This window comes from Castor canadensis, chromosome 7 (assembly GCF_047511655.1).
Source record: "Castor canadensis chromosome 7, mCasCan1.hap1v2, whole genome shotgun sequence".
In the NCBI taxonomy this organism is placed as follows: domain Eukaryota; kingdom Metazoa; phylum Chordata; class Mammalia; order Rodentia; family Castoridae; genus Castor; species Castor canadensis.
This window is the reverse complement of record NC_133392.1, coordinates 60,584,410-60,610,978: the sequence shown is the minus strand read 5'-3', so window position 1 is coordinate 60,610,978 and position 26,569 is coordinate 60,584,410. Positions and strand designations below refer to the sequence as shown.

Genomic DNA, 26,569 nt, shown 5'->3' with positions numbered 1-26,569 from the left:
TTTCTCCTTTCATCATGGCTCCTACCAGACACCCAATGTAATTCCCTACCCTCTTGCTTCCTTCCAGCTCTTCCAAGTTGCCACATGGGGTCCTTAGGACCTCATCAGTTCCACACTTTTGCCCTTCTTGGTGCCATTTCTGAGTTAAGCCTCTCTTCTCTTCCAGCCCAGCTAACTGTAATGGCTGTAAATGACTTCCCTATCCCTGGTTCTGTCCTCTTCCAGATCCCTGGCAAGCAGGCCACTGCTGGCTCACAGGTACCTTTTGTGCATACTAGAAAATCATGCCCCTTCCTCAGACACTTTACTGCCATTTGCTGGAAATTCCCATAATAAATACACAAATCTCTGCAGACTATGATGCAAATGATACTCCCTTACTGTGTGTCCTTGTGCAGTGTACAGCCTGCACAATCATGTGTGGCCCTGGCCCAGGGTGATCTTTTCAAAACATAACTAAAAACAATAAAAATCACTAGAAAAGAAAATGCTTGGTATTAGTAGAGAGACCTAATAATCTGGAAATAGTATGCAAATGATAGGCTTTTATGTTATATAATGAGTTAACGTGGTATCCTGAAATCCAACCCTTTTCTAAGACCTACTTTTTCCTGTCAATTAAAAAAAATATATATAAGAAGCCAGGAATGATGGCACTGCCAGAGACAGGAGGGTCATGAGTTTAAGGCCAGCCTGGGCCTTACACAGTGATATCTTGTCTCAAGCCCTCCCCCCAAATTACATATGATTACAAATAGAATTAGTGCTATTATTCTTAATAGCTTACATTATATCTATTGTAGATAAATATAAAATACTTTTGCAGAATTTGGGGCTTGTTTTTGTTTGTACATTTTCTTCTCTCTCTCTCTCTCTCTCACTCTCTCTCTCTCCCTCCCTCTTGAGACAGGGTCTTGCTACATAACCCAAAGTGGCCTGGAACTCTTGATCCTCCTGCCTACATTTCCTGAGTGCTGGGATTACAGGCATGAATCACCACACCTGGGCTTCAATGTATTTTCCTCATTTGCATTGGCGATATGAACTGGCCTATCCCAACTCTACAGATGAAGAAACTGCAGTATGAACACACTGAGCATTCTGGGAGACTTAGCTATTCAGGTCAGTGGGACTTTTAGATGAGCAGTGGAGTGGGCATTCTCTGTCAATGGTGCAACTTCCCCTAACCAGTTGAGATAAGACAACATGAGCATCACTAGCCAGGTACTGTCCAGAGAATCGAGGCCAGGCAGGCTGCTCTCTCACCCAGAGCAGCTGAAAATCTGTGCACCTCTTGACTGGCACCGCACCCTTCTTTCAGAGCCATTCATGTGGCCCCAGATTGCCTTCTAGAAGCAGCTACCCTCAGAAACCATGACTATGAATTGAAGAGGGGAGGAAACCAGCTAGAGGCAGCCCACAGGCCCTGGCCTGGCTGGCTCCCAGGATGTCAGCAGAGAATTAAGTTCTCTTTCAGACCTTGGTCTGCTTCAGAGAGCTGGAAGGGAGATACAAGCTGAATGTTTCCACTTTAAAGTTTTGTTGTAAGACTCACTTGGGAGAGTCTTACAAGGCACCGATGTCCCCACAGGGGAACACTGTGGTGTAAGCATTGTTTCCAGTCATCCCTTCCCTTCTAAGACTGGAGAAGGGCCTCCCATGTTGGGCCAGAACTCCAGGAAGCTTTGGAGTCCCAGGCCTGGCTTCTCCACAGTGCCCTGTCTCCAGTACCATCCGCCTCTCTCCCTCCTGCAGGGGGCCATGCCTTGGTGCCAGAAATCCCTTAGGATATGATGACCCAAGCCTTGTGAGACCCAACAAAGCGGTCTCTTGGTTTTTACATAATATTTGCCATTTTAACCATTTTAAGTATACAATTCAGTGGCATTAAGTGTGTTCATGATATAAACAATCATCACTAACCACTTGCAGAATGTTTTGATCATCTCAAATGGAAACTCTGTACCCATTAAACAATAAGTCCCTGTTTTCCACTCTCCTGCCCTTAGGTCCTGGAAACTTCTGTCTCTGTGAGGTACTTCATATAGTTGGAATCATATAATAATTTTCTATTGTGTCTGCCTTTAACATTGGCATGATGTTTTCAAAATTCACCCATGTTGCAGCATGTAACAGATTTTCACACCTTTTTGACATATCATGGGTGAGTAATATTCCATTTTGTGTGGTGTGTATACCTGCATGCTGTGCATGTGTGTGTGTGTACATGTGTGTACATTGTGTTTATCCATCTGTCAGTGGACATTTGGTTTGTTTCTACATTTCTATGCTATGACATTCACGAACCAGTGTCTAAGTCCTTGTGGCTACCGAGGAGTGCAGCTGCTATGTGTTCATTTTGAGAAACCTCCAGTTTCCACAGGGTCTAACCATTTTACATCCACCAGCAATGCACAAGGGTTCCAATTTCTCTACATCCTCACTAATCCTTGTTATTTATGTATTTTTTAAATAGTAGCCATCCTATTGGGTGTCAGAATAAGGTTTTCAATTACAGAAAATAAAATATATAAGATGTCAAAGAAAACCAATTACATTGAAAGGTAGTTTTCAAGATATTAGCAATCCCTGGGCTCATGGAATCCAGGGCTTCATGAGCACACTGACTAACAGGATGTAGTGGCAGCTCTAACTACTGTGACTTTGGAAAGGTCTCCACCCGCTTAGTCTCCTAGTCTGTACCTCCCTCTCCTCACCCTACTGTGGTTTGGCTTTGACTATGCTCAGGTCCTTACGAAAGTTACCATGACCTTGAAGTGGCAGATCTGCTGTCCTTGTCTGGTTTTTATCAGGTCACTCTTAGGGTCCCTGTCTCCCACTCCCTCCCCTGTATCAGTGTCCGTGCAGCTTTTTCTCCTCAACCACCTTTGTCACCTTTCCACCTGGCCCATAAATCTGGTCCTCCACACATTATACGTCTCCCAACCAGTTGAGACATGACACTCTGTGTGACTCACCCATCCACCCTGTCACTCCATGATGCCCTCTCTCTGGGTGACCTCACTAACTTCCAGGGCCTTGACACCTTCATCTGTGCCTCCAGCCCACAGCTGGCTCTTGGACTTTAGACGCATCTTTGAGGTCTTCCCTTGGTAACAGTGATAGCCCCTGGAATGGAGTTGCTGGCACATGCTGACTGATGTGAAGTACCTTTTTTTTTTTTTTGGCAGCACTGGGTATTGAATTCAGGGCCTCAGGCTTGGTAGAGACTTGAGAGCCTGCCAGCCCTGGTGCTAAGCACTTATCACATTCGCCTTATGTGATCCTCACAAAAACACCGTGAGAAGGGCCCAGGGGTTCATAGCCGGTAAGTGGCAGAGCCAGACGCAGGCTGGCCCAGTGTTCCCATGAGCCCTGCCCTCACATCCCGATGCTGCACTCTCCACGGCTCCCCATGGCAGCCGGCAGCTGCTGGCACCTGTCCTCCACAGCAGCTTTCTTTTCTCTTCTCCTCCCTCAGTGCCAAACTCCCACATCCTTGGGTCTCCCAGTCAATAATCTACTGGACCCACATATGAAGGTCATTTCAAGGTGACAGGAAGTGCCCACACTTGGAATCCCCTTCTCTCAACAAAGTCAACTGATATCCCTTCAACAAACAAAATTCCCCACTTCACTTACTTGCCAGTGGCCTGTAATTGTACAAATATGACTCAAATTAGTGCAATTTGGATTAAAACTCCTTGTCTAATTAAAATGCAAATTCAGCCTGAAAACACACCACCTTAACAGAATTAGTCATTGTACTTAGTCTTGACTGACCATCTCAGCTCTCAGTGGCGGGCAAAGGAGGAGAAACGCCATTTACTGAGTGCTCGGGGAGGTGAAGAGAGACAGCTGATAAAAGGAGAAACCTAGATCTGAATAGACACCTAATCCTGTGATCTTTCAACTCCATCTCGAGTCTAGAGGGAGAAAAGGCACAAACAACAGAAGGAAGGGGCACAGAGAGGACAGGTCTGGGCCCAGAAGTCCAGCTTCACCTTCTTCCCCAGGTGACCCTGGATGGTGCCGGATGCTGAAAGAGGCTGGGACCAGGGGGTGATATCAGCCGTGGCGTTCTGCCATGCTCACCTTCTGTCCTCCCACCTTTCCTGTCCACCAGTCATGTCAGTGGACCAGGTTGCCACCAAGAATCGTGGCATCAGGATTCACTGGGTGCACCCATCATTCAACAATCACTGTGGAAGGCATGAGTGAAGAGGAAACCCTAACTGTTCCCATCTAACACATCTAAACCAAGTGGTTCAAAATGCCAACTTTGAATATGCACTGAAGCTTAGACTGTTGCCACATGGTGACATAGGAAGTGCTTAATTATTCTCATATACAACCATTGGGGCAGTGCAGTGTAGCAACAAAGTGCATAGCTTAGGGTTGGAGGCCCTGAATCCCAGCTCCCCACAAGGAAGTCAAGAGCCTCTGTGTCTTCCAGCCACAATGGATTGTTTGGAAGTTTCATAGATCTTTCTCAAAGCTCCCCTCCCACACCCTGGGAGAATTTCCCATCAGATTCCTGGGTCCCACCTCCAGGCCTAGTGAACCAGACCAGCAGGATGCTGTATTCTAAACCAGTGCCCCCCAAGTCTTTATGCTTGTGGCTAGAAGAGCGGCTACAATCTTGCTACTCAGTGTGGTTCTTGGATGGGCAGCATCAGGGTCACTTGGGAGTGCATTAGAAACGCAGTTTCAGGTCCCATCCCAGACCTTGTCAATGAGACATGCAGGGGTTCCCAATTTGAGAAGCACTGCACTGCAACACTGGAGTGAACTGAGTTCTGGACCATCCCAGTCATTTATCTAACCTCCTAAGAGGTCCTCAGCCTTCATTTCAGAATAGGTCAGGTGTCCAGTCCTTTGGTCAGTCTGAAGCTCTGAGGGAGAAGCTCCCTCCAGTGGACCTGGGAAGACAGTTCCTCAGTGAATGTTGATTAGGGCAACAGGACTAGGAAGGGAAGAGATTGCTCCTCTTCAGGAGTGGGAAACCTGAGGACAGAAGGAGGGACCAGCCCCAGGGGTTTGCATGATCAGAGGCTGGGGCTCAGCTTGCAAGGGACATGGTGCGGGGACATTTGCTTTTTAACCCAGCAGAATTCCCAAGGCACTTAACCTTGTGCAAAGTTAGAGACATTGTGGCTCATGGATAAAATGATCCTATAAGGAACTAGTCACACTTGTTTACATACACTTTTTTTTTTTCTTCTTTGCAGTACTGGGGTTTGAACTCAGGGCCTACACCTTGAGCCACTCCACCAGCCCCTTTTTGTGATGGGTTTTTTTGAGAGGGGGTCTCTTGAACTATTTGCCTAGGATGGCTTCACACTATGATCCTTCTGATCTCTGCCTCCTGAGTAGCTAGGATTAGAGGTGTGAGCCACCACGCCCGGCTTAGATATATATCTTTCTTAAAAAAGCATCACTGATATTGTGAAGTTTGTTTTCTTCTAACACAGAAGCAAACAACAACAAAAATGCTAGCTAGAAATAAAAGAATGCACAGAACAAAAGTCTCATCTTTCAGTGAAAAATAATTTAACAACAAATAGGGGAAAGTTTTTCCTTTGTACCATAGAGGCAGAGAACCATCTCCGTGAAGAAGAGAAAAATTATAATGTAGTGCTTCATAGAACCTCCTAGTGATGCTTTTGATGTTGGGATAAGTATTGCTTATGGACATCGAATCATAGTTTAAATAAACCAGGAAAACTGCTGCCTGACCAGCAGTCAGCTGTAAAATCAAGATTCCCCTCACAATATTCTCCCTGCAGTTTCTCTTTAGGAGATGTAAATATTGTGTTTGCATAAAGCAAGTTATTCCTTTGGGGGGCTTTGAATGTGGGTACTCTGTCTTCCATGTTGACCATCTGTCCTTCCTATGCCCTCTTCTTTCCCTAAAGCCTGTGGAAATTGACCTTGGCCAAGCAGGTCAAATGAAACCCTATTATCAGCATAGAACCTTGAGCACCCTCAAGGGACATCCTGCCCCAGCCTGTGTGAGGGGCGTGGGAGGGTGGGGTCTGGGAGTGGGTGGGATGCTTTGCATGCTCACCTGCCAGGTACTCGATGACTGCCGCCATGTACACAGGAGCACCCACACTGATCCGGTACTTGAACGTCCCTTTCTTCAGGTAACGCATCAGCCTTCCCACCGGAAAGATGACTCCGGCTCTGGCTGACCGGGACAGCTTGGACATTTTCTTCTTCCCACTCCGGCCTGACATCTTGCCTCAGTTTCCCTTTCAGCTTGCTGATACAGTGGCCTCCTGACACTAAGGCAATGCTGGAAAGGAAACAAGGCAGGGTTGAGGAATGGGTAGATGGAAACATGGGTACAGTGTGTGGCCTAGAACCCTGCTGTGACTGACTTGCCTGACTGCCAGTGAGGGTGCTGAAGGCATGAGCTAGGAGGGGCTCTCTGAAGGTCAGTGGCAGCCCACCCACAAACATCCCTTCTCCATCCAACTTCCACAGAAGAAGCTGAAGGAAACTGTCATGGGATAGATACGTTATGGTCCCAGAAACAGGTTATGGGCCCCCAAAGATGGCATTTCCTCATCCCCAGAACCATGGATTTAGCTTTCTATGACAAAGGGATTTTGCAGATGTGATTAAGGATCTCGAGATAAGGACTTTATCCTAGATTATCTGTGTGGACCTAATGTAATTGTCAGGGTCCTTGTAAGAGAGGGGCAGAAAATCAGAGTTAGTACTGAGGGACAAGAGGATGGAAGGAAATGTCTTCTCAACCTCAGATCCTCCAGAAGGAGTCAGCTCTTCCAAAGCCTTCGCTGTGGCCCTCAGAGGCTGACTGGGGACTTCAGACCTCAGAACTGTAAGAGAACAAGTTTGTATTGCTTGAAACCACTAACATTAGGTCATTTGTACAGCAGCAACAAGGAACAAATACATAACCAGATGCGGTGTTTCCTGCCTGTAATCCCAGCTCTAGGTAGGCTGAGGCAGGAAAATCATGAGTTCAAGGCCACCTCAACTACATAGTGTGACCCTGTGTAAAAAACAAATACCAAACAAACAAAAAACCAAAACAGCTCATCTTTACCCATATGCCCATGTCAATTAAAATTAGTTTATATTTAGTAACTCAGAGTTGGTGTGCATTTCTCAGATGGAAACACTTTTCTAACTTCAGTAATATGGCATTCTTAAAAACAGAACCAGGCCAATGAACCCCTACTGCAGAGTAATGAGACAGCAAATGAAAAGCCAGACACACGCCCAGCTTCTGCTCCTTGGGATGGGGAACCCAGAGTGATTTGAGGAGAAACTTCGAGTCACCACAGAGAAGTGACTTCCATACAGCTCACTGTTGCTTAGGGAAGCTAGCTTTTGTGTGGCAATGAAATAGCCTCCTGGATGCAGGCTTTGTAAAGCTAAAAATAATTGCAGGGAATTGAAATAGAGCTTGGGTGGGATTGAACTGTTGGTTGAGGGAGTACTGTGACCAAAAAATAATATAATCTACTATAATAATCTATCACTATAGCATAATAATGTAGCATTATAATATATAATATATTATGTATTAAATAATAACATGATTCAGAATAAGTGAAACGAAATTACAAAGGACCAACACAAAGGAAACAAGACATTTTCTAGGAAGTGTGTCAAGGAGTGAAAGCCCTCTGTCCAGGCCAACAGCGTCCCTCTGGGGATGAGAAGTGGAAAGTCAAAATCAATTGAAATTATTTCTAGACATTGAGGCAGCCAAGTCCCATTTCCACTTGGTGTCTCACCAACAGGCAGGATGGCCGTGAAAAGCTCTGAACATGTGGCTAAAACCATGAAGGAAGAAAGTGCCGAATGAATACATGGCTGACAGGAAAAGGTGAAAACCTGGGATTTACTTCCTCTGCATGGAAGAGTGAACATTAAGTTCAACTTTCTTTGCATCTGAAAATATCATGTTATGACTGAGTTTCACATAAAAACTATGGCTTTAGTTCAAACCCCATTCTCAGTCTCCATCTATCCCCGAGGTGAGAGGTGAGTTTGAGGCATTTTATTACAGGGCTAGTTTATCCACGTTATTATTAAATACTCACGTGTACTGCTTTCTTATTTTGTATGCCATTTTGCCACCAAAGGATGTGGGTAATCACCAGTCAAGGACAAGCGAAAACAGCCTTTGACTGTCATGTCTATGACAGTAATAGTGGGGGATCAACAAGGCAGTGTGTTGAGCGCTTGTGGCTGCCATCTGAGGCTGCTCACTGTCCTTGCTGGAGCCAGCAAGTGTATCTATCAATGCACAGTATAGAGAACCTGCTGTTGGTCAGCACTGTCCTAGGGGACAGTCCTAGGTATGTCTGTGGTGTGTGTGTGTGGGACGATTAGTAAGTCTCGTTGCCAAGGAAACCACCTGAGAAGCCCATTTCAGGTTGGATGTACCTTATGGATACACTGTGTGCTGAATGGTTTTAATCTCTCCTCACCATTCCTCCACTAGAGAAGGCTGCATGGAGTGCAAGTGCCACAGGGTGGGAATATCCACTCCCTACATGTGTGACACACACACGTTTCTCAAACAACAGCAGGTAGAGAATGGTAGGTGTGCAGGAAGAAGCTACCTAGGGACTACTCCAGTAGTAACCAAGATGAGTCTACGTTGCCCTAAAAATTGGAAACTGAGAGCAGTGGAAGAAGAAAAGTAAGTGACTTTAGGGGACTTGCTTAAAACAGTCTTGGACAAAGTAGCCAAGTAAGGACAATGGAGGTGGGATCAAACAGAGAAGCAACAGTTGCAAATTGTAAAAAAGCCTTAAATCCAGAGATCAACCCCAGCTCAGGGCTTTATACCAAGCCTCTCCTTCTGTGATCCCCAAGCTTGGGGATGCCATACCAGGTGAGGTCTACATGTGGAATGGCTAACTGATGTACTTTACTAAGGACAGGAGCATTCTCAGTGCTAAGGAACTCACCTTTTCAAACATGGTACTGACTTGAATTAGCCAGGCATTTACCTCCTGGGCCTCTGTGGGGTGTCCAGGGCTGTGAGACCCCTGCACACTGTCAGTAAGAATCAGACCATGTCCAGGAATCCCCAGGGGACAGAGGGAGGGGCTGTTGGGAGATGACAACATTCCACCTACCCAAGCCATGGGTGAAAGGACATTCTGTACTTCCAGGATGGCTCAGGAGACCCTGTGTCCTTCTCCTATGCTTAGGTTGGGCTCTGTCTAGAGGCAGAGAAATCACAACTGCCAACTTCTTTCTTTTCCAGGTCACACTTTCTTCTCACTCTACTCAGTCTTGGGAAGTCAGGAGTTAAAAGGTTCAGCGGGTTTTTATCTATAGCCTGTGAATTGGAGTCTGGTGTAGGTCTACGGTCTAAAGACAGAGGAATCACTGCAAAGGGAAAAAATGCTTCCATCTGACTAATACTTACATTTTTACTCTTATTTACCTTCTTCTAATTAGACCAAACCGAAGGACTACAATACATTATGTTTGTTTCCACATTCCAAGAAAGAATATGGCTGTAGCAAAGCTGTCTGCAGCCTCACACACCACAAAGGGGCTCCCTTGAGGTTCAGACGCTGTCAGGTGGCTCCATTCTCCAGGCGGCATGTGGGGTCCTTAAGGAACCATAGAAAGCCTCGATCTGCAGTGAAACTGTCCATTCAGAGCTAAAAGACCAAGGTGTTAAAGTCTCATGATTACACCCCAAATGAACCAAAGAGGTTTTTTTGGTGGGACTTGGGTTTGAATTCAGGGCTTTGTGCTTACAAAGCAGGCTCTCACAAAACAAACACTAGCACTATGAGTCAAACCTCCAGTCCATTTTGGTCTAGTTATTTTTTATTTTTATTTTTACTTTTTGGTAGTTCTGAGGTTTGAATTCAGGGCCTCACATTTACTAGACAGGTGCTTTACCACTTGAGTCACTCTGCCAGCTCAAAATCTGGTTATTTTGCAAATAGGGTCTCAAAAACTATCTGTGCAGGGTGGCCTCGAACCTCAATCCTTCTGATCTCAGTCTCTCAAGTAGCTAGGATTATAAGTGTAAACCACTGGGCTGAACTGGGGAGTTTTAAGTGCATTGATGATGGGGAACCAGAAAATAAAGTCCCAAGGTGAGGGGAAAGGAGGGAGAACACGGACTGCCTACTCCTCTGACACCCAGGCACAGCAGCAGAACTGCACTGGTGTGTGTTGGGGCGGTGGGTGGATTCAGACTCTGTTGGCTTAGGATTTATTTCTAGGATTGGATTTTATTTCTAGGACACTGATGAGCTTGATTTTACAGATGAAACAGGGTAAATATGAAATTGAAGCCTTGACACGGACACAGGTAATAAACTCATACCAGCGTATTCCAATAACTGCTGTGTTTCCATACTTTTATGATGTATTAAGAAACCCCTCATTTTATTATCTCGAGAACTGGTACACATCATACAATCAATGCCAGCTCCTTGTCCATGAAAAGCAGTATCTATGAAGCATTTGTTATTGAACAAGAAACTATATTCCATGTTTTATAGAATTTATACAACTCTTTTTTTTTTTTTCATTTTTCTTTTATTATTCATATGTGCATACAAGGCTTGGTTTATTTCTCCCCCCTGCCCCCACCCCCTCCCTTACCACCCACTCCACCCCCTCCCGCTCCCCCCCTCAATACCCAGCAGAAACTATTTTGCCCTTATCTCTAATTTTGTTGTAGAGAGAGTATAAGCAATAATAGGAAGGAACAAGGGGTTTTGCTGGTTGAGATAAGGATAGCTATACAGGGCATTGACTCACATTGATTTCCTGTGCGTGGGTGTTACCTTCTAGGTTAATTCTTTTTAATCTAACCTTTTCTCTAGTTCCTGGTCCCCTTTTCCTATTGGCCTCAGTTGCTTTAAGGTATCTGCTTTAGTTTCTCTGCATTAAGGGCAACAAATGCTAGCTAGTTTTTTAGGTGTCTTACCTATCCTCACCCCTCCCTTGTGTGCTCTCGCTTTTATCATGTGCTCATAGTCCAATCCCCTTGTTGTGTTTGCCCTTGATCTAATGTCCACATATGAGGGAGAACATACGATTTTTGGTCTTTTGAGCCAGGCTAACCTCACTCAGAATGATGTTCTCCAATTCCATCCATTTACCAGCGAATGATAACATTTCGTTCTTCTTCATGGCTGCATAAAATAGAATTTATACAACTCTTGTCCTTAAATATTTTCCAATGAAATTGTATTGGAAAATAAATAAACTATAATACCATACAAAAGGTAACAATTAATAACCCACAATCAAGTTTTAAATAGGCTTAGAGTCACGGTTCTCAAAGTGCTCCAGGGCAGCCTCAGTCCCATCAGTGAATCCACAGGAGCCCCACAGGGGCCTGAGTCATCCATTCTTCACCTCTGTTGCAGCCCACCACAGCCCGCTTTCAATGGCTCAGCTTCAGGATGCATCACATTCCTTTTGCTGATGCTGTATCTTTGCAAAGCTGTGTTTTTGACTGTTGTTGAGATTAAAGGTGCCAGGTAAAAAATCAATATGGAATGGAAAACATGATTTCCAGGTCTGAGAACCTGTGCAGTGCCCACAAGTATACACATCTTATTTGTCATTTGTTGTGGTTATTTAAGAATGGAATAAAAACTGGGCTTGGAAAACAAGCAGGAGTAGCAATACTTATCTCTGACAAAGTAGACTTCAAACCTACATTGATCAAACGAGATAAAGAAGGACATTCCATACTAATAAAAGGGGAAATAGACCAAAAGGAAATAATAATCATCAATCTGTACGCACCCAATGTCAACGCACCCAATTTCATCAAACATACCCTGAAAGACCTAAAAGCATATATAACCGCCAACACAGTGGTTGTGGGAGACTTTAACACTCCATTATCATCAATAGATAGGTCATCCAAACAAAAACTCAATAAAGAAATCCAAGATCTAAAATATGCAATAGATCAAGTGGACCTAGTAGATGTCTACAGAACATTTCATCCAACCTCTACACAATATACATTCTTCTCAGCAGCCCATGGAACCTTCTCCAAAATAGATCATATCCTAGGGCACAAAGCAAGCCTCAGCAAATATAAGAAAATAGAAATAATACCATGCATACTATCTGACCACAATGCAGTAAAAGTAGAACTCAACAACAAAAGTAAAGACAAAAAACATGCAAACAGCTGGAAACTAAATAACTCATTACTTAATGAAGAATGGATCATCGATGAAATAAAAGAGGAAATTAAAAAGTTCCTGGAAGTCAATGAAAATGAAAACACAACCTACCGGAACCTATGGGACACAGCTAAGGCAGTCTTGAGAGGAAAGTTTATAGCCACGAGTGCATATATTAAAAAGATTGAAAGATCCCAAATCAATGACCTAATGATACATCTCAAACTCCTAGAAAAACAAGAACAAGCAAATCCCAAAACAAATAGAAGGAGAGAAATAATAAAAATAAGAGCTGAAATCAACGAAATAGAAACCAAAAAAACCATACAAAGAATTAATGAAACAAAAAGTTGGTTCTTTGAAAAAATAAACAGGATCGATAGACCCCTGGCAAACCTGACTAAAATGAGGAGAGAAAAAACCCAAATTAGTAGAATTAGGAATGCAAAAGGGGAGATAACAACAAACACCATGGAAGTCCAGGAAATCATCAGAGACTACTTTGAGAACCTATATTCAAATAAATTTGAAAATCTAAAAGAAATGGACAGATTTCTAGATACATATGATCATCTAAAACTGAACCAAGAGGAAATTAATCACCTGAATAGACCTATAACACAGAATGAAATTGAAGCAGCAATCAAGAGTCTCCCCAAAAAGAAAAGTCCAGGACCTGATGGATTCTCTGCTGAATTCTATCAGACCTTTAAAGAAGAACTGATACCAACCCTCCTTAAACTGTTCCACGAAATAGAAAGGGAAGGAAAACTGCCAAACACATTTTATGAAGCCAGTATTACACTTATCCCAAAACCAGGCAAAGACACCTCCAAAAAGGAGAACTATAGGCCAATCTCCTTAATGAACATTGATGTAAAAATCCTCAACAAAATAATGGCAAACCGAATTCAGCAACACATCAAAAAGATTATTCACCACGACCAAGTAGGCTTCATCCCAGGGATGCAGGGGTGGTTCAACATACGAAAATCAATAAACGTAATAAACCACATCAACAGAAGCAAAGACAAAAACCACTTGATCATCTCAATAGATGCAGAAAAAGCCTTTGATAAGATCCAACATCATTTCATGATAAAAGCTCTAAGAAAACTAGGAATAGAAGGAAAGTTCCTCAACATTATAAAAGCTATATATGACAAACCTACAGCCAGCATTATACTTAACGGAGAAAAATTAAAACCATTCCCTCTAAAATCAGGAACCAGACAAGGATGCCCACTATCTCCACTCCTATTCAACATAGTACTGGAATTCCTAGCCAGAGCAATTAGGCAAGAAGAAGGAACAAAAGGAATACAAATAGGTAAAGAAACTGTCAAAATATCCCTATTTGCAGACGACATGATCCTATACCTTAAAGACCCAAAAAACTCTACTCAGAAGCTTCTAGACATCATCAATAGCTATAGCAAGGTAGCAGGATATAAAATCAACATAGAAAAATCATTAGCATTTCTATACACTAACAATGAGCAAACGGAAAAAGAATGTATGAAAACAATTCCATTTACAATAGCCTCAAACAAAATCAAATACCTAGGTGTAAACCTAACAAAAGATGTGAAAGACCTCTACAAGGAAAACTATACACTTCTGAAGAAAGAGATTGAGGAAGACTATAGAAAGTGGAGAGATCTCCCATGCTCATGGATTGGTAGAATCAACATAGTAAAAATGTCGATACTCCCAAAAGTAATCTACATGTTTAATGCAATTCCCATCAAAATTCCAATGACATTCATTAAAGAGATTGAAAAATCTACTGTTAAATTTATATGGAAACACAAGAGGCCACGAATAGCCAAGGCAATACTCAATCAAAAGAACAATGCAGGAGGTATCACAATACCTGACTTCAAACTATATTACAAAGCAATAACAATAAAAACAGCATGGTACTGGCACAAAACCAGACATGAAGACCAGTGGAACGAATAGAGGATCCAGATATGAAGCCACACAACTATAAGCAACTTATCTTTGACAAAGGAGCTAAAAATATATGATGGAGAAATAGCAGCCTCTTCAACAAAAACTGCTGGGAAAACTGGTTAGCAGTCTGCAAAAAACTGAAACTAGATCCATGTATATCACCCTATACCAAGATTAACTCAAAATGGATCAAGGATCTTAATGTCAGACCCCAAACTCTTAAGTTGATACAAGAAAGAGTAGGAAATACTCTGGAGTTAGTAGGTATAGGTAAGAACTTTCTCAATGAAACCCCAGCAGCACAGCATTTCTTCATCAAAAGAAATGGTCTCTAAACTGAAGAGAACACCCACAGAGTGGGAGAAAATATTTGCCAACTATACATCAGACAAAGGACTGATAACCAGAATATACAGGGAACTTAAAAAACTAAATTCTCCCAAAACTAATGAACCAATAAAGAAATGGGCACGTGAACTAAACAGAACTTTCTCAAAAGAAGAAATTCAAATGGCCAGAAAACACATGAAAAAATGCTCACCATCTCTAGCAATAAAGGAAATGCAAATTAAAACCACGCTAAGATTCCACCTCACCCCTGTTAGAATAGCCAGCATCAGCAACACCACCACCAACAGGTGTTGGCAAGAATGCGGGGAAAAAGGAACCCTCTTACACTGTTGGTGGGAATGTAGACTAGTACAACCACTCTGGAAAAAAATTTGGAGGCTACTTAAAAAGCTGGACATCGATCTACCATTTGATCCAGCAATACCACTCTTGGGGATATACCCAAAAGACTGTTACTCCAGAGGCACCTGCACATCCATGTTTATTGCGGCACTACTCACAATAGCCAAGTTATGGAAACAGCCAAGATGCCCCAGCACAGACGAATGGATTAAGAAAATGTGGTATCTATGCACAATGGAATTTTATGCAGCCATGAAGAAGAACGAAATGTTATCATTCGCTGGTAAATGGATGGAATTGGAGAACATCATTCTGAGTGAGGTTAGCCTGGCTCAAAAGACCAAAAATCGTATGTTCTCCCTCATATGTGGACATTAGATCAAGGGCAAACACAACAATGGGATTGGACTTTGAGCACATGATAAAAGCGAGAGCACACAAGGGAGGGGTGAGGATAGGTAAGACACCTAAAAAACTAGCTAGCATTTGTTGCCCTTAATGCAGAGAAACTAAAGCAGATACCTTAAAGCAACTGAGGCCAATTGGAAAAGGGGAACAGGCACTAGAGAAAAGGTTAGATCAAAAAGAATTAACCTAGAAGGTAACACCCACGCACAGGAAATTAATGTGAGTCAATGCCCTGTATAGCTATCCTTATCTCAACCAGCAATAACCCTTGTTCCTTCCTATTATTGCTTCTACTCTCTCTACAACAAAATTAGAAATAAGGGCAAAATAGTTTCTGCTGGGTATTGAGGGGGGGGAGAGGGAGGGGGCGGGGGGGAGAGGGAGGGGGCGGAGTGGGTAGTAAGGGAGGGGGTGGGGGCAGGGGGAAAAAAACAACAAAAAAAAACTGGGCTTGGTGGCTTATGCCTATAATCTTGGCTATTCAGGAGAATAAGATCAGGAGGATCACAGAGGCCAACCTGGGCAAAAAGTCTGAGAGACCCCACCTCAATCAACAAAGCTGGGTGTGGTGGCACACATCTGTCACCCCAGCTACTCAGGAAGCAAAAGTAGATGGACTGAGGTCCAAGCTGGCCCACGTATAAATCTGAATCCCTATTTGAAAAATAACAAAAGCGAAAAGGGTTGGGGGTGTGGCTCAAGGGGTAGAGCTCCTGCCTAGCAGAGTTCAAAACAGTATTGCCAAAAAGAAAAAAAGAATGGAATTAAAATAGTTTTCTTTTAACTCACGTTATTTTTTTCAAACAACTAGTAATTGGCAGGACACAAGTGCTTATTAAGTTCTTTAGGCTTAATCACATAATGCATGGAATTGCTAGGCATTTCTTCTGGCCTAGAGGCATCAAGATCTCCTGACTCATGCTGAGTACGTGTGGGAATTTCTGTGTCACGACACTCCATCTACAAGCTTAAACATATACGGACAGCCCCCGACTCACAGAGGAGACTTGAGAGTTTCTGACTTGCCAAGGTCAACGGCAATGTCATTCAGTAGACACTGTACCTGGAATTTTGCATTTTGACCCTTTCCCAGGCTGGCAGTCAGGAGGGCAACAGTGAGCACCATACTGTGTGCTGGGCTACTTAACCAGGAGGCTGGGTAGGTGTGGTGTGTGTGTGCACTGCAATTCCTGCTTGGGATGTCTTTAACTTTGCCAGGTTTATGCAAATGTAACCCCACTGTAAACTGACAAATGTCTGTAGGTATGTCTTGTTATATGTGTTTGTTCTAAGTTCACTTTATTTACCATACATGGCTGGTTCACTGACCTTGAACTCACAGTCAAGAGCACTGCAACTCATGTCTGAGTGAGGCTTATCTGACACCATATTTCTCCATATGGCACATCACAGCTTTCCTATATTAAGGAACCCCAGGCAACCTTTGAACACTATGCTTATGGGCCATATTTTTCTTTTTGATGGTTCTGGGATTTGAACTCAGGGCTTCATGGTTGCTAAGCAGGTGATCTACCACTTGAGCCACTTCTCCAGCCCTTGGGGAATTTAAAACAGTAAACACCAACAAAAAGCACAAAAATGTATGAAAAAATGCAGTACAAAATAGACCATGAAAAAGATACTGGTTAGAGTGTGAGAGTTGATGCCAGAAGAGCCTCAAGTTGCTCACCCTCAGCTGGGAGTGTGCACATGGGACAACACACACTGCTGTTTTGCACACATGCACCTCCTTGAGTGGCAACAATAGTGCCACAAGTATTAATCTTGGTTACAAATACATTTTAGCCAGTAGGAAAATTTGCAAATATGGAATCAGCAAAAAATAAGGATGGTCTGCACTTTTCTTTGCTCTTTTTTAAAAAAAATTAATTTTACTTTTTTTTTGCAGTACTGGAGAATTGAACTCAGGACCTTCTGCTTGCCAGGCAAGGGCTCTACCACTTGAGCCACACCTCTATAGCCCCTTTTGCTTTAGGTTTCACATAGGGTCTCATGCTTACCCTCCTCCTCCTTCCCCTGGGGCTGGTCTCTGATGAGATCTTCCAATTTATGCCTCATGCATAGCTGGGATGACAAGTGCACACCACCACTCCCAGCTTGTCTGTTGAGATAGGGTCTCTCTATAACTTTTCTGCCCAAGCTGGCATCAGTGATTTGCCCAAACTCTGCCTCCCAAGTACTTGAGATTACAGGTGTATACTATTATACCTTATTGACAAAAGAAAATTGTGTTGTTACCATAACCTCAGAATCACCCAGCTTCTCAATCCTTTTGTTCTTTGCAGGGATCATGTTCTTCCCAAGGACATTGTCCCTACAGCTCTCTGACTGGGGTTCAGAGTGGCAGCTGTTTTGCCCAGCAGACATCCTGGGACCTGCCTTCCCCGCTCCTCCTTGACTAGTGACTTCCTCTTTCCTGGTTTGCTCTCATTTTGTTATAAGTCTTCAGAAACAGAGAAGTAAACTTTGCTTACAAATAAAACTGTCTTAATTGAGTGATCTTGGATTATCATCAGTGGGATATATTGTTTGGCATCAAACTCATTTGGTTTTAACATTTTGAAGTCATTATGCCCCTCCCATTCACCCTGCTCAGCATTTGGCAATAAGTCAGTTCAATCTGAAGACTCAGGTCATCACTTGGGGATTTTTTTTCCTATTATATATGGGATTATTGTCCCCTGTACGACTTCCTTTACTTGTTTCTTACTGGGTTCCCTGTAAACCAGGTGTTGGCTCTCCTGATTGTTCCTTCAAGTCTCTTATATTTTTTCTTCCAATTTTTCAGTTCTTTCAACATCTATTTTTGGTAATCATATTTTTAATTTCTGAGAGTTCTTTCTTATTCTGTTCCTTTTTCATAGCATTCTACTCTTTTATGAGTGCACCATGTCTTCAAAACTCACTGAAATTAATTAGAATGTATTAAAGATTACTTCCTGTTCACTAAATTGTTTTATCCAGACAGCTGTTCTATTTTTTTTTTCACCGTTCCCCTTCACATTGGCTTTCCTTAAATGCCTGGTGATCTTTGGTTATGCATTCATATTTAAGAATGAAGCACAAAGCTGATCATTACAGGCAGACAACCTTTCTCTAACTGGTGTTTGGTAGGCAAGCTTCATGCTGGGAGCCTTTGGGTGTGACACCCAGGGTGCCCCCTAAGGAAATGAGAGCCCCAAATACCAGGTAAGGGAGCCTTGATTTTGTGGAGCCAAGTCTATCCTGGAAACTCTAGATGTGCCCTATAGTTGTTTGATTTCTTTAGAGTGGAATCCTTAGATTTTTAGCTTGGGAGATGAACACCAGAGTTCCAGAAGTCCAGCCAAGTGTAGGGTAAGGAGAGAGGTCAATTCGCCTAGCTGCCCTGGAGATAGATCTTCAGCAAGTTCCCACTTGTCACTCTGCCCATCTTCACAGGGGGAAAGCAGCTCTCTCTTGCTTTCATTCTTCATTTGTTTTGAGACAGGTTGTTACTATGTAGCCCAGGCTGGCCTCAAAATCACAATCCTCCTGCCTCAGCCTCCCAAGTACGGGGATTACACTACCACACCTGGCCTGTTTATTTTCTTTATACCCCTTTACCATTATTTCTGCAGGATCTAGGGAAGGAGAGGCTGAAGGAAAGCACATGTGTTCAGTCTATTATTTTCAACTGGAAACTGTAAGTATCATTTTCATTTAACATGTTAACAAATCTCATTTGCCGGTTGGCCTAGAAATGGATAGACTGGTAAGGAGAAATCGCTCAGCTATCTTATAATTGAGTAATGATGTCATGCTAAAAATTCCATCACCAGGTGAGTCATTGGAAACTGACTGGAAGAATATAAAGTTTCGTATCAAGAGACTGTATAAAACTCATTCATATAATGGAATCCAATTCAGTGTGTCTGTATTTGTATGATGGTAGCATATGGGATTTCCATAAACAATATTTCAAATTATACTATAATTCCAGAAGGGAGGCGAAGACAGAAAGGGAACCCCATTTGCCCTTATTGCTTTTGGTGAGAAATAACAAACTTTGACACACTGACTGCTTTCCTAAAAAAAAATCTAGTTCTTTAGAACAATATTTTCCTTTCAATAAATTCTTTTTCAAGTTTAAAGAGCTGACAAAGTGAACCACTTTTTATGCCTCAAACAACTTCTCTATCTCTCTCTCTTTTTTGATAAACTTTTTATTAGGACATATTCATTAGATTGGGGGATACATAGTGACAATCCCAGTTAGACTTATATTGTACATTGGTTACATTGCCCCCATCGTCTCTTCCTCCTCAGCCCCCTCCCCACCCCACTTAAAGCAATCGTGAGAGGTTTGCTGGTTCTGTTTCATATAGGTATATGAAGTCCACCTACAATATTCCATCACTTTAATCTTCTTCATTCACTGTCCCCTCTCCCACTAGTAACCTCCCCACACTGTACCTATTTTACAGTCCTGGTTCTCGTTTTTAATATTATGTTTATGTTCAGAGGGGCGTCTCAATGCATGCCCACTGTGGGTGTGCTTTACTTTGGTCTGTTCAACCCCTTCCATTACTCTCCTTTACCCCTCTCAAACAACTTCTTGACATTTTTATTTTTTGTAAACTGATGACCTGGCAAATTTTTAGCTGATCAGCAAGAAGACTCCAGTATTCTGATTTAAATGATCATTTAAAAATTTAATTTATTTGTTTGTTTGTTTTTGAGACAGGTCTCACTATGCAGCCCCCATATGGCCTGGAACTCTCCATCTTCCTGTCTCCCAAATCCTGGGATTACAGGCATATGTCACTATGCCCAGCTAAATGAGCATTTCGTATTGATCAAGCTTCCACAAAAGGCTTTTATTTTTATTGATTTACTTAGTTTTTGCAGTGTTGGTGATTGCACCCAGGGACTCAGCCATGCTATACAGGTACTCCACCACTGAGGTACACCCCCAGACCAAGGCTTTTAAAAAGACAGAAGAGAGAGAAAGATAAGACAGACAGATGGACACACACACACAGGGCTGGGTGGGCAGGGCATTGAGAGTAATCATTTAGACCAGTGTGTCTCAGGTAAGGCTGGGTCACACTGTGACCCACCTGGCCACAGGATCTAGAGTTATAAGGCAGCTTATTTGAAAGTTTTCTCTTGAGATCATTCTTTTCAGAAATAGGCAAATCAAAATGCTCTCATATATGTTATTTTAAGTGGAGAAATAGGAGGTCTTCTTGATTTTTGATAATGAAAATGAATTTTTAAAATACTTTAAATCTTGTTTTCTGAAATGTTCATGAACATGAAATTTATAGTGTCATCCCCTAATGGATTCATGCACTGCTTTCAAAATGCAGAAACTTACCCACTTTCTTCACTGTTAGGACCTGTGATATTTCCCTCATCTGTAGTACTGTGCTTCCGAATATCTTATATTGTAAATATTTAGGAAAAATGAAGTAGACATCACAATGAAGCAGCTTTGCTCTGTCAGTTCAAAACTATCCCTTGGGAGAATAAAATGAGTTGAAATAAAACTAAGTAGGACACCAAGGAATTCAATATAAATATATTAACTATAGGGAGGAATACATTTTAAAGGGCACGAAAAAAAAATCTCTTAGACAGCTTCACACCTAATAGAATTCTAATATATTTTGGTGTGTTACCCTAAGTACTGTATTAAGATAATAATAGTTTGTTAGCATTATTTTGTAGCTATAAAAACCATTTTCGGTAATTCTAGCTAAATCGCTTGCTGTATTACACTTCCATTTATGAACTCCAAGGGCAAATCATGATTGCACAAGCAATACTTTCCAAACCATTTTCTTCCAGGGCCACCTTTAAGTGAATGAGAATAGTCAATAATTTTATCGTCATACATGTTAAAGCACATTAATGATTTATAACGTAAAGAGCTACATCAAATGCAATTTCACCAAAATCACACGCAGATCAAATTAACCCAATTAACCAACCGTGAATGTGAGAACCAAGCATTAATCCAATTTATTTAAATTATACTATGATAACAAATCATTCCCCTTTTGAAAAGTATTTCACTTCCTGTGGTGGACTGGGGGAGCTTGCACACTGAGAATGTGTAGCTGTCTCCATCAGTCTGCAGGAACTGAGGAGAAGAGATAGGTGTGAATGTGGGTGAACCTGGGATTTCTCCTGAACTTCAGTATATGTGACTTTTTAAAGACATGTTTTGTTGTCTTTGTTGAACTTGTGTTATGGTTTTCCTAAAGAAGACAAAGCAGAAGTTGTTGCTATGGAATTTGTTTCCTCTTACTAGCCTTTTGCTGTTTTGGCCCCGACAGTAGTAGTTGGATGAGGATGGACAATAATTGTAGTTTTCTTTGAATGTGAGTTAAGAATGTGCCCCAGTAGAAAGTGAGCCAGAAAATGAACCAGTTGGCCTTCAAAGCCTATTTATTCATGGGAAACAAACTAAAAATTAAACCTTCATTGGATTTAATTGTCCTGTCTTTTTTCTCTTTGAGAAATGACAGACAGGAGTCATGGACAAATAATCCTGTTTCCTCAAAATCATTCCAACTAGTGGTGGAGTTTCTTGTAAGCAGTGGACTCTGGGCTTTGCCAGGCAGGGGCTGGCTATGTCTGAGCTAGATGAACTTCTCAGGTGGGAGTGAGGAATGTGGGGTTGGGTGAGGGTACAAGCACCAGATGCCTGGCTTGCCAGGGACTTCCAGAGACATCTGTGTCTGCTGGGCAACTGAGCACACTGGTGGGCTGGTGTCTGCTCTCAGACCTCAAGCAACAGACTATGCTAAGCACAGATAGCTGCTCTGGGACCTCTTCCTCCAGCCCTTCCCTGCTTGCACCTCCCTGCCTTGTTTTCCTGTCAGTCCTCAGGTAGTGGCTGAACTGTGGTCACAAGTGGCTGGGGGCTTTTGCTCTGGTTGTAGTTCTCCATGCTGCTGACAAGTGGTGATGCTTGCTGGTTATTCACATGTGGTCTCCCCAGAGTCCCTAGATGCTGGCACCAGAAAAGTGCTACTGCTGGCCACATAGCACTATTCTCTAAACCTCAAAGGGCCAGAGTGGTGGTAGAATGGTGGGCCAAGGCTTCTAGTTTGCACTGACCTGCGTGTGGCTCTTAGGCAAATCAACAGAGTTTTCAGAATGTCTCTTTTGCTTGAACGAAAGTTTACAGGAGCTCTAATATATAACATAGATGGAAGGGGAGCTGTCCTGGTTGGAGAGGGAGTGCCTCAGAACTTGGATGACTTGTTTCTCTTTTCTGCCCTGGGCTCTATGAAACACCACCTGAGAACACCTCACCTCCTGGCCTCCAAGGTCCTCTCCAGCTGTTCCACAAAGATGCTTAACATGAAACTCCTCCTTACCTACACCTGTTTCTAACATTCACAGAGAAGTCACTCGGGAGTGAGCCACACCCAGGGGATCTTTCTTTTAGCATTTTTTTGGGTAATACTGGGGTTTGAACTCAGGACTCAGAGCCTTGTGCTTGCTAAGCAAGTGCTCTATCACCTGAACCACACCTCCAGCTTGGGAATCTTTCCTTTGAAGTTACTATTTCATTGTCCAGGATAATCATAGAAAAGAAAAACTGGATGCAAAAAAAAAAATATTCTGCTTAATTTTGTTTCTAGGATGGCCTGTTTTCTACCCTAAGACAAAGTCTACATCATCGACTACAGATCAGCTAAGGTAAAAATTCAGTTTGGCGGTGGGGTGGGTGGGGGAACACGTCACTGAAATTCTGCAAGACTCATCCATTTGGAAGTTTACCACTCTGATGGGGGGAACCCAGTGAATGACCACATGACCTAAATGTTTATGTCATCTATTGCATAAGCTACTGGAATTTTCCTCTCTGAAGCCCACCACTGCTATTTAATTTTATGCTTTATTGAGCAGTGAAGGCTGCTCAAAGTACAGGTTACACCATTCTGTGTTGACACCATTGGTGGTGCCAACTCAGTCTGCACACGGCCGGGGTTCCAGGATAAGTCTGATTTTATCTTATTATGTCTTTGTCCTGTTGTTATGGAAACACCCCAAATTTAGGCAGCTAAACTATATCATTAAGACTGCCTCTCATAGCCAGGAACAACTCCCAAGTCTTTGATCAGACCACGTGCTGTCATTTTGGATTAAAAAAATATGGCCAGTGTAGGCAACTCTTGTGCCAACACAGAACTGGCTGAAGCGGATGTCCCTCGCTGGTGGCCGGTGCATATTTTCACGTACATTTCTGTCACAGCCCGGGAGTTTTGACTTGAATTACTTACTTCATTCCAGGTCCAAATTGGCAATGCCAGTCAAATAAATCGGGCAAAGTATGATGGATGATGAGATGGATAGATGAACAGTAAGAACCTCAGAGAAACCAAATTTATCTTATTTAATACTTTGTGACAAGACAGTTTAAAGTACAATGTTATGTGGTTCAATCTGATACTCTTTATCTTTCATTTGTCAAAGTTATGTAAAACAGTGATGTAAACAAGGAGTTTTTTTAAATAAAAATCTGCACACACTTATATTACAATGAATGCAGTCTGAGGACCACTGGAAAGCCGGTAGTCTCTTGTCCTTACTACTGGACACAGGGTGTAGGGCAATGCAGCCAGGCTGCCTGGGTTGGGAGTCCCTTGTGTAGTGACTTGTGACATGCTTTTAACTTCTCTTTTCTTTCTGTAAGATGACCATAGCAATAGTACCTACCTGTAGGGCTGTTAGAATGAAATGTGTTTAAACATATAAAGTACTTAGAATAGCACCTGGCTGGCAGGAGACATTTAATAAGCACTAACTATTATCATTTATCTCTTCCAAAGAAACCACCATAGAGAACTCTTGCAGAATGCACATTTGTCTATCTGTCCCTCCATTTCAGAGGCAACTGCTCCAGTACTACAGTGCTGTGTGACAGTGTGGGGCTTAAAATGAGCAATACCCTTGTTTCCCACATTGACCTTAGGAGCTGGTGTAAAGGGGTGGTAGTGAAATTCTTTTTTTTTTTTTTTCTTTGTGGTGCTGGGGATGGAACCCAGGGCTTTGCACATACTAGGCAAGCACTCTACCACTTAGCTGTGACCCCAGCTCTGATAATGAAAGTTTAACCCTAGGGAAACTCTGACAGCCACGTAAACCTACAACCTCACAGCAGCAAATACTTTGTTCTTCCTAAGACTGGGCACTTTCGGACCCCTCCTAGTCTTATCCTGTATTCTCCAAATTCCATCTGGTTAGATTAGTAAGCATCACAATGTGGGAACCATGGGATTTCACAAAACCACAAGCGAAGACTGGAAAGGACTTGAGAGTGGTCAGCCATTGAGTTTCCCCTTTCCTAATTTTAGCCACAATGAAATGAACGAAAGCCACAATGAAAGCCACAGTTGGAAAGGGCAGAAGGCAATGCTGTGTGTGAGACCACACCCAGAACCCAGTCCGTTTCCCACCCCACCAGTTTCTGGACCTCCAGTCTGGGTGCTTTTCCTATGTTCTTGCGTATTTCATCCCCCATGGCACTTAGCATAGTATCAGGGACACAGTTGATATTCAATAAAAATTCCCTAAATGAGTGAACAAGTAAAAGGAAACCACCCTTAAATATTTTGCTTCAAAAGCATGTTTAAGTTCCTTCTGTGATTATTTTTGGAAATGAATTATCTTCTCAAACACCCATCTTTCCCCAGTAGACATCCCACTGTGTCCCAAGAGCAATTCCCCATCCTAAGCTGTCACTGTAGTCCTTAAAATACCATCATTACAACTCCTACCCTTCCCTACTGGCTCATTTCCCCCCTTTCTTCTAAATAGCTCATTTAAGATAGCCACAGAATCAGAGATGAAAAAAACTGTGGGTGCTCTTTGTTCACCCTTCAACCTGCGCTTTGGTGGGGCAGGCCGGAACTCAGCCTTGCAGGGGACTTTCCATACTCATGCTGAAGGGAGAGGAGGAGAGCAGGGTCTGTGTGGGGTTTCCCGCTTGCCTTGGGACCTGACTTGCCATTTCTCCATCCAAGCCCTCTGCCTTCTCCATGAAGCCTTGTCCCATTCCTCCTTCCCATCTAAATCCTCTTCTCCCTTTCAAGATAGTGATAGTAAGTTGTAACTTTCATTACAAATTATCTACTAATCACTTTTAAGTAACTAATTACATTTGCTTATTCAAGCAATACATAAATTAATTCAACTTGTAAAATTTTAAATATTTTAACAATGGTTATGGAGGGATACAAACAGTGATATGATTAAGCCCTTCTTGACAATTCCTCCTGTTCTCGTCTCTTTTACTGGTTATCATCTTTTACACCTTTTCTGGCCATGGTGTTTTTTAGTTTTATTTTGTTTTTATAACAATCATACCTATATAGTTTGTTTCATTCTGCAATTTGTCTTTTTTCATTAGTAACATGTCTTAGTGGTCTTTTTCTGTCTATACATATAGTTGCTTCATTCTTTTTTAACTGCTGCTTAATATTCCAGTAAATAGGTGTGCCAGAGTTTACTTAGTCATTTCCTTTTTATGGTTGTTACATTGCTTTCAATGTCAGAACTAGCATAACTCTGCAATAAACAACCTTATACACACTGAGCATGTGTGTACCTACTTTTATTGGTTTTTGTTTTGTTTTGTTTTTGAGACAGTGTCTTGCTATGTAGCCCAGGCTGGCCTCAGACTCACTATGTAGCCCCTCTGGCTTGGAACTCAAGATTCTCCTGCCTCTACCTCCCGAGTTGTGGGATTACAGGCATGTACCACTGCACCTGGCTGTGTGTCTGCTTCTTTAGGATACATACCAAGAAATGAAATACTGGGTTGTAGAAGATGCATATTATTCATCTAATAGTGCCAAACTGTCTCCCACCTGTCAGCGTACATGAAAGTACCTGTCTTGCCACTAGCTTACCAACACCACTTTTTTATTTCCCTTCGCCTGTGCTTATATTTTATCTCCTAGGCTTGGGGTTATAAGCTTAATGAGAGCAAGACAGTGATTTCTGCCATCCAGAGGTGTTTAAGAATTGGCTCAGTAAACATTTGCTGAACGATACCATCCACACATACTTTGCTCATCTCTGCAGTGCACACTTTTCAAAAGCATTTACCATGTCTAACTTAAGGTTATTTCTTAAGAATGAAAGACATTCTTAAGAAAATTGGTTCAGTTTTTGCACACTCCTCTCCCTAAACAAGTTACAGATATCTTTCATTTACAGTTGCCTGAGACAGAATTCACCTCCTGCTTTGCTGGCAGGAGGTAGAGAAAACAGACAGTGGTTGTCTCAGACAATAGCTAGCAGGGTGTCCCACCCGCTGG

General features: G+C 42.4%; 1 protein-coding gene across 2 annotated transcripts in view; it reads right to left on the bottom strand.

Annotated features, from left to right (window-relative positions):
* Positions 1-26,569, bottom strand: part of Macroh2a2 (macroH2A.2 histone) — a 54,522-nt gene that overhangs the window by 25,683 nt on the left and 2,270 nt on the right. Inside the window, exons 2-3 of one of the 2 annotated variants that reach the window (XM_074079066.1) lie at positions 6,769-6,851; positions 6,071-6,301 (exon numbers count right to left, since the gene is read on the bottom strand). In XM_074079066.1, the coding sequence (XP_073935167.1) occupies positions 6,071-6,242 (172 nt within the window). In that variant the 5' untranslated portion in view covers positions 6,243-6,301; positions 6,769-6,851. The remainder of the gene's footprint in view (positions 1-6,070; positions 6,302-6,768; positions 6,852-26,569) is intronic. The other variant, XM_074079065.1, reaches the window with a different exon arrangement.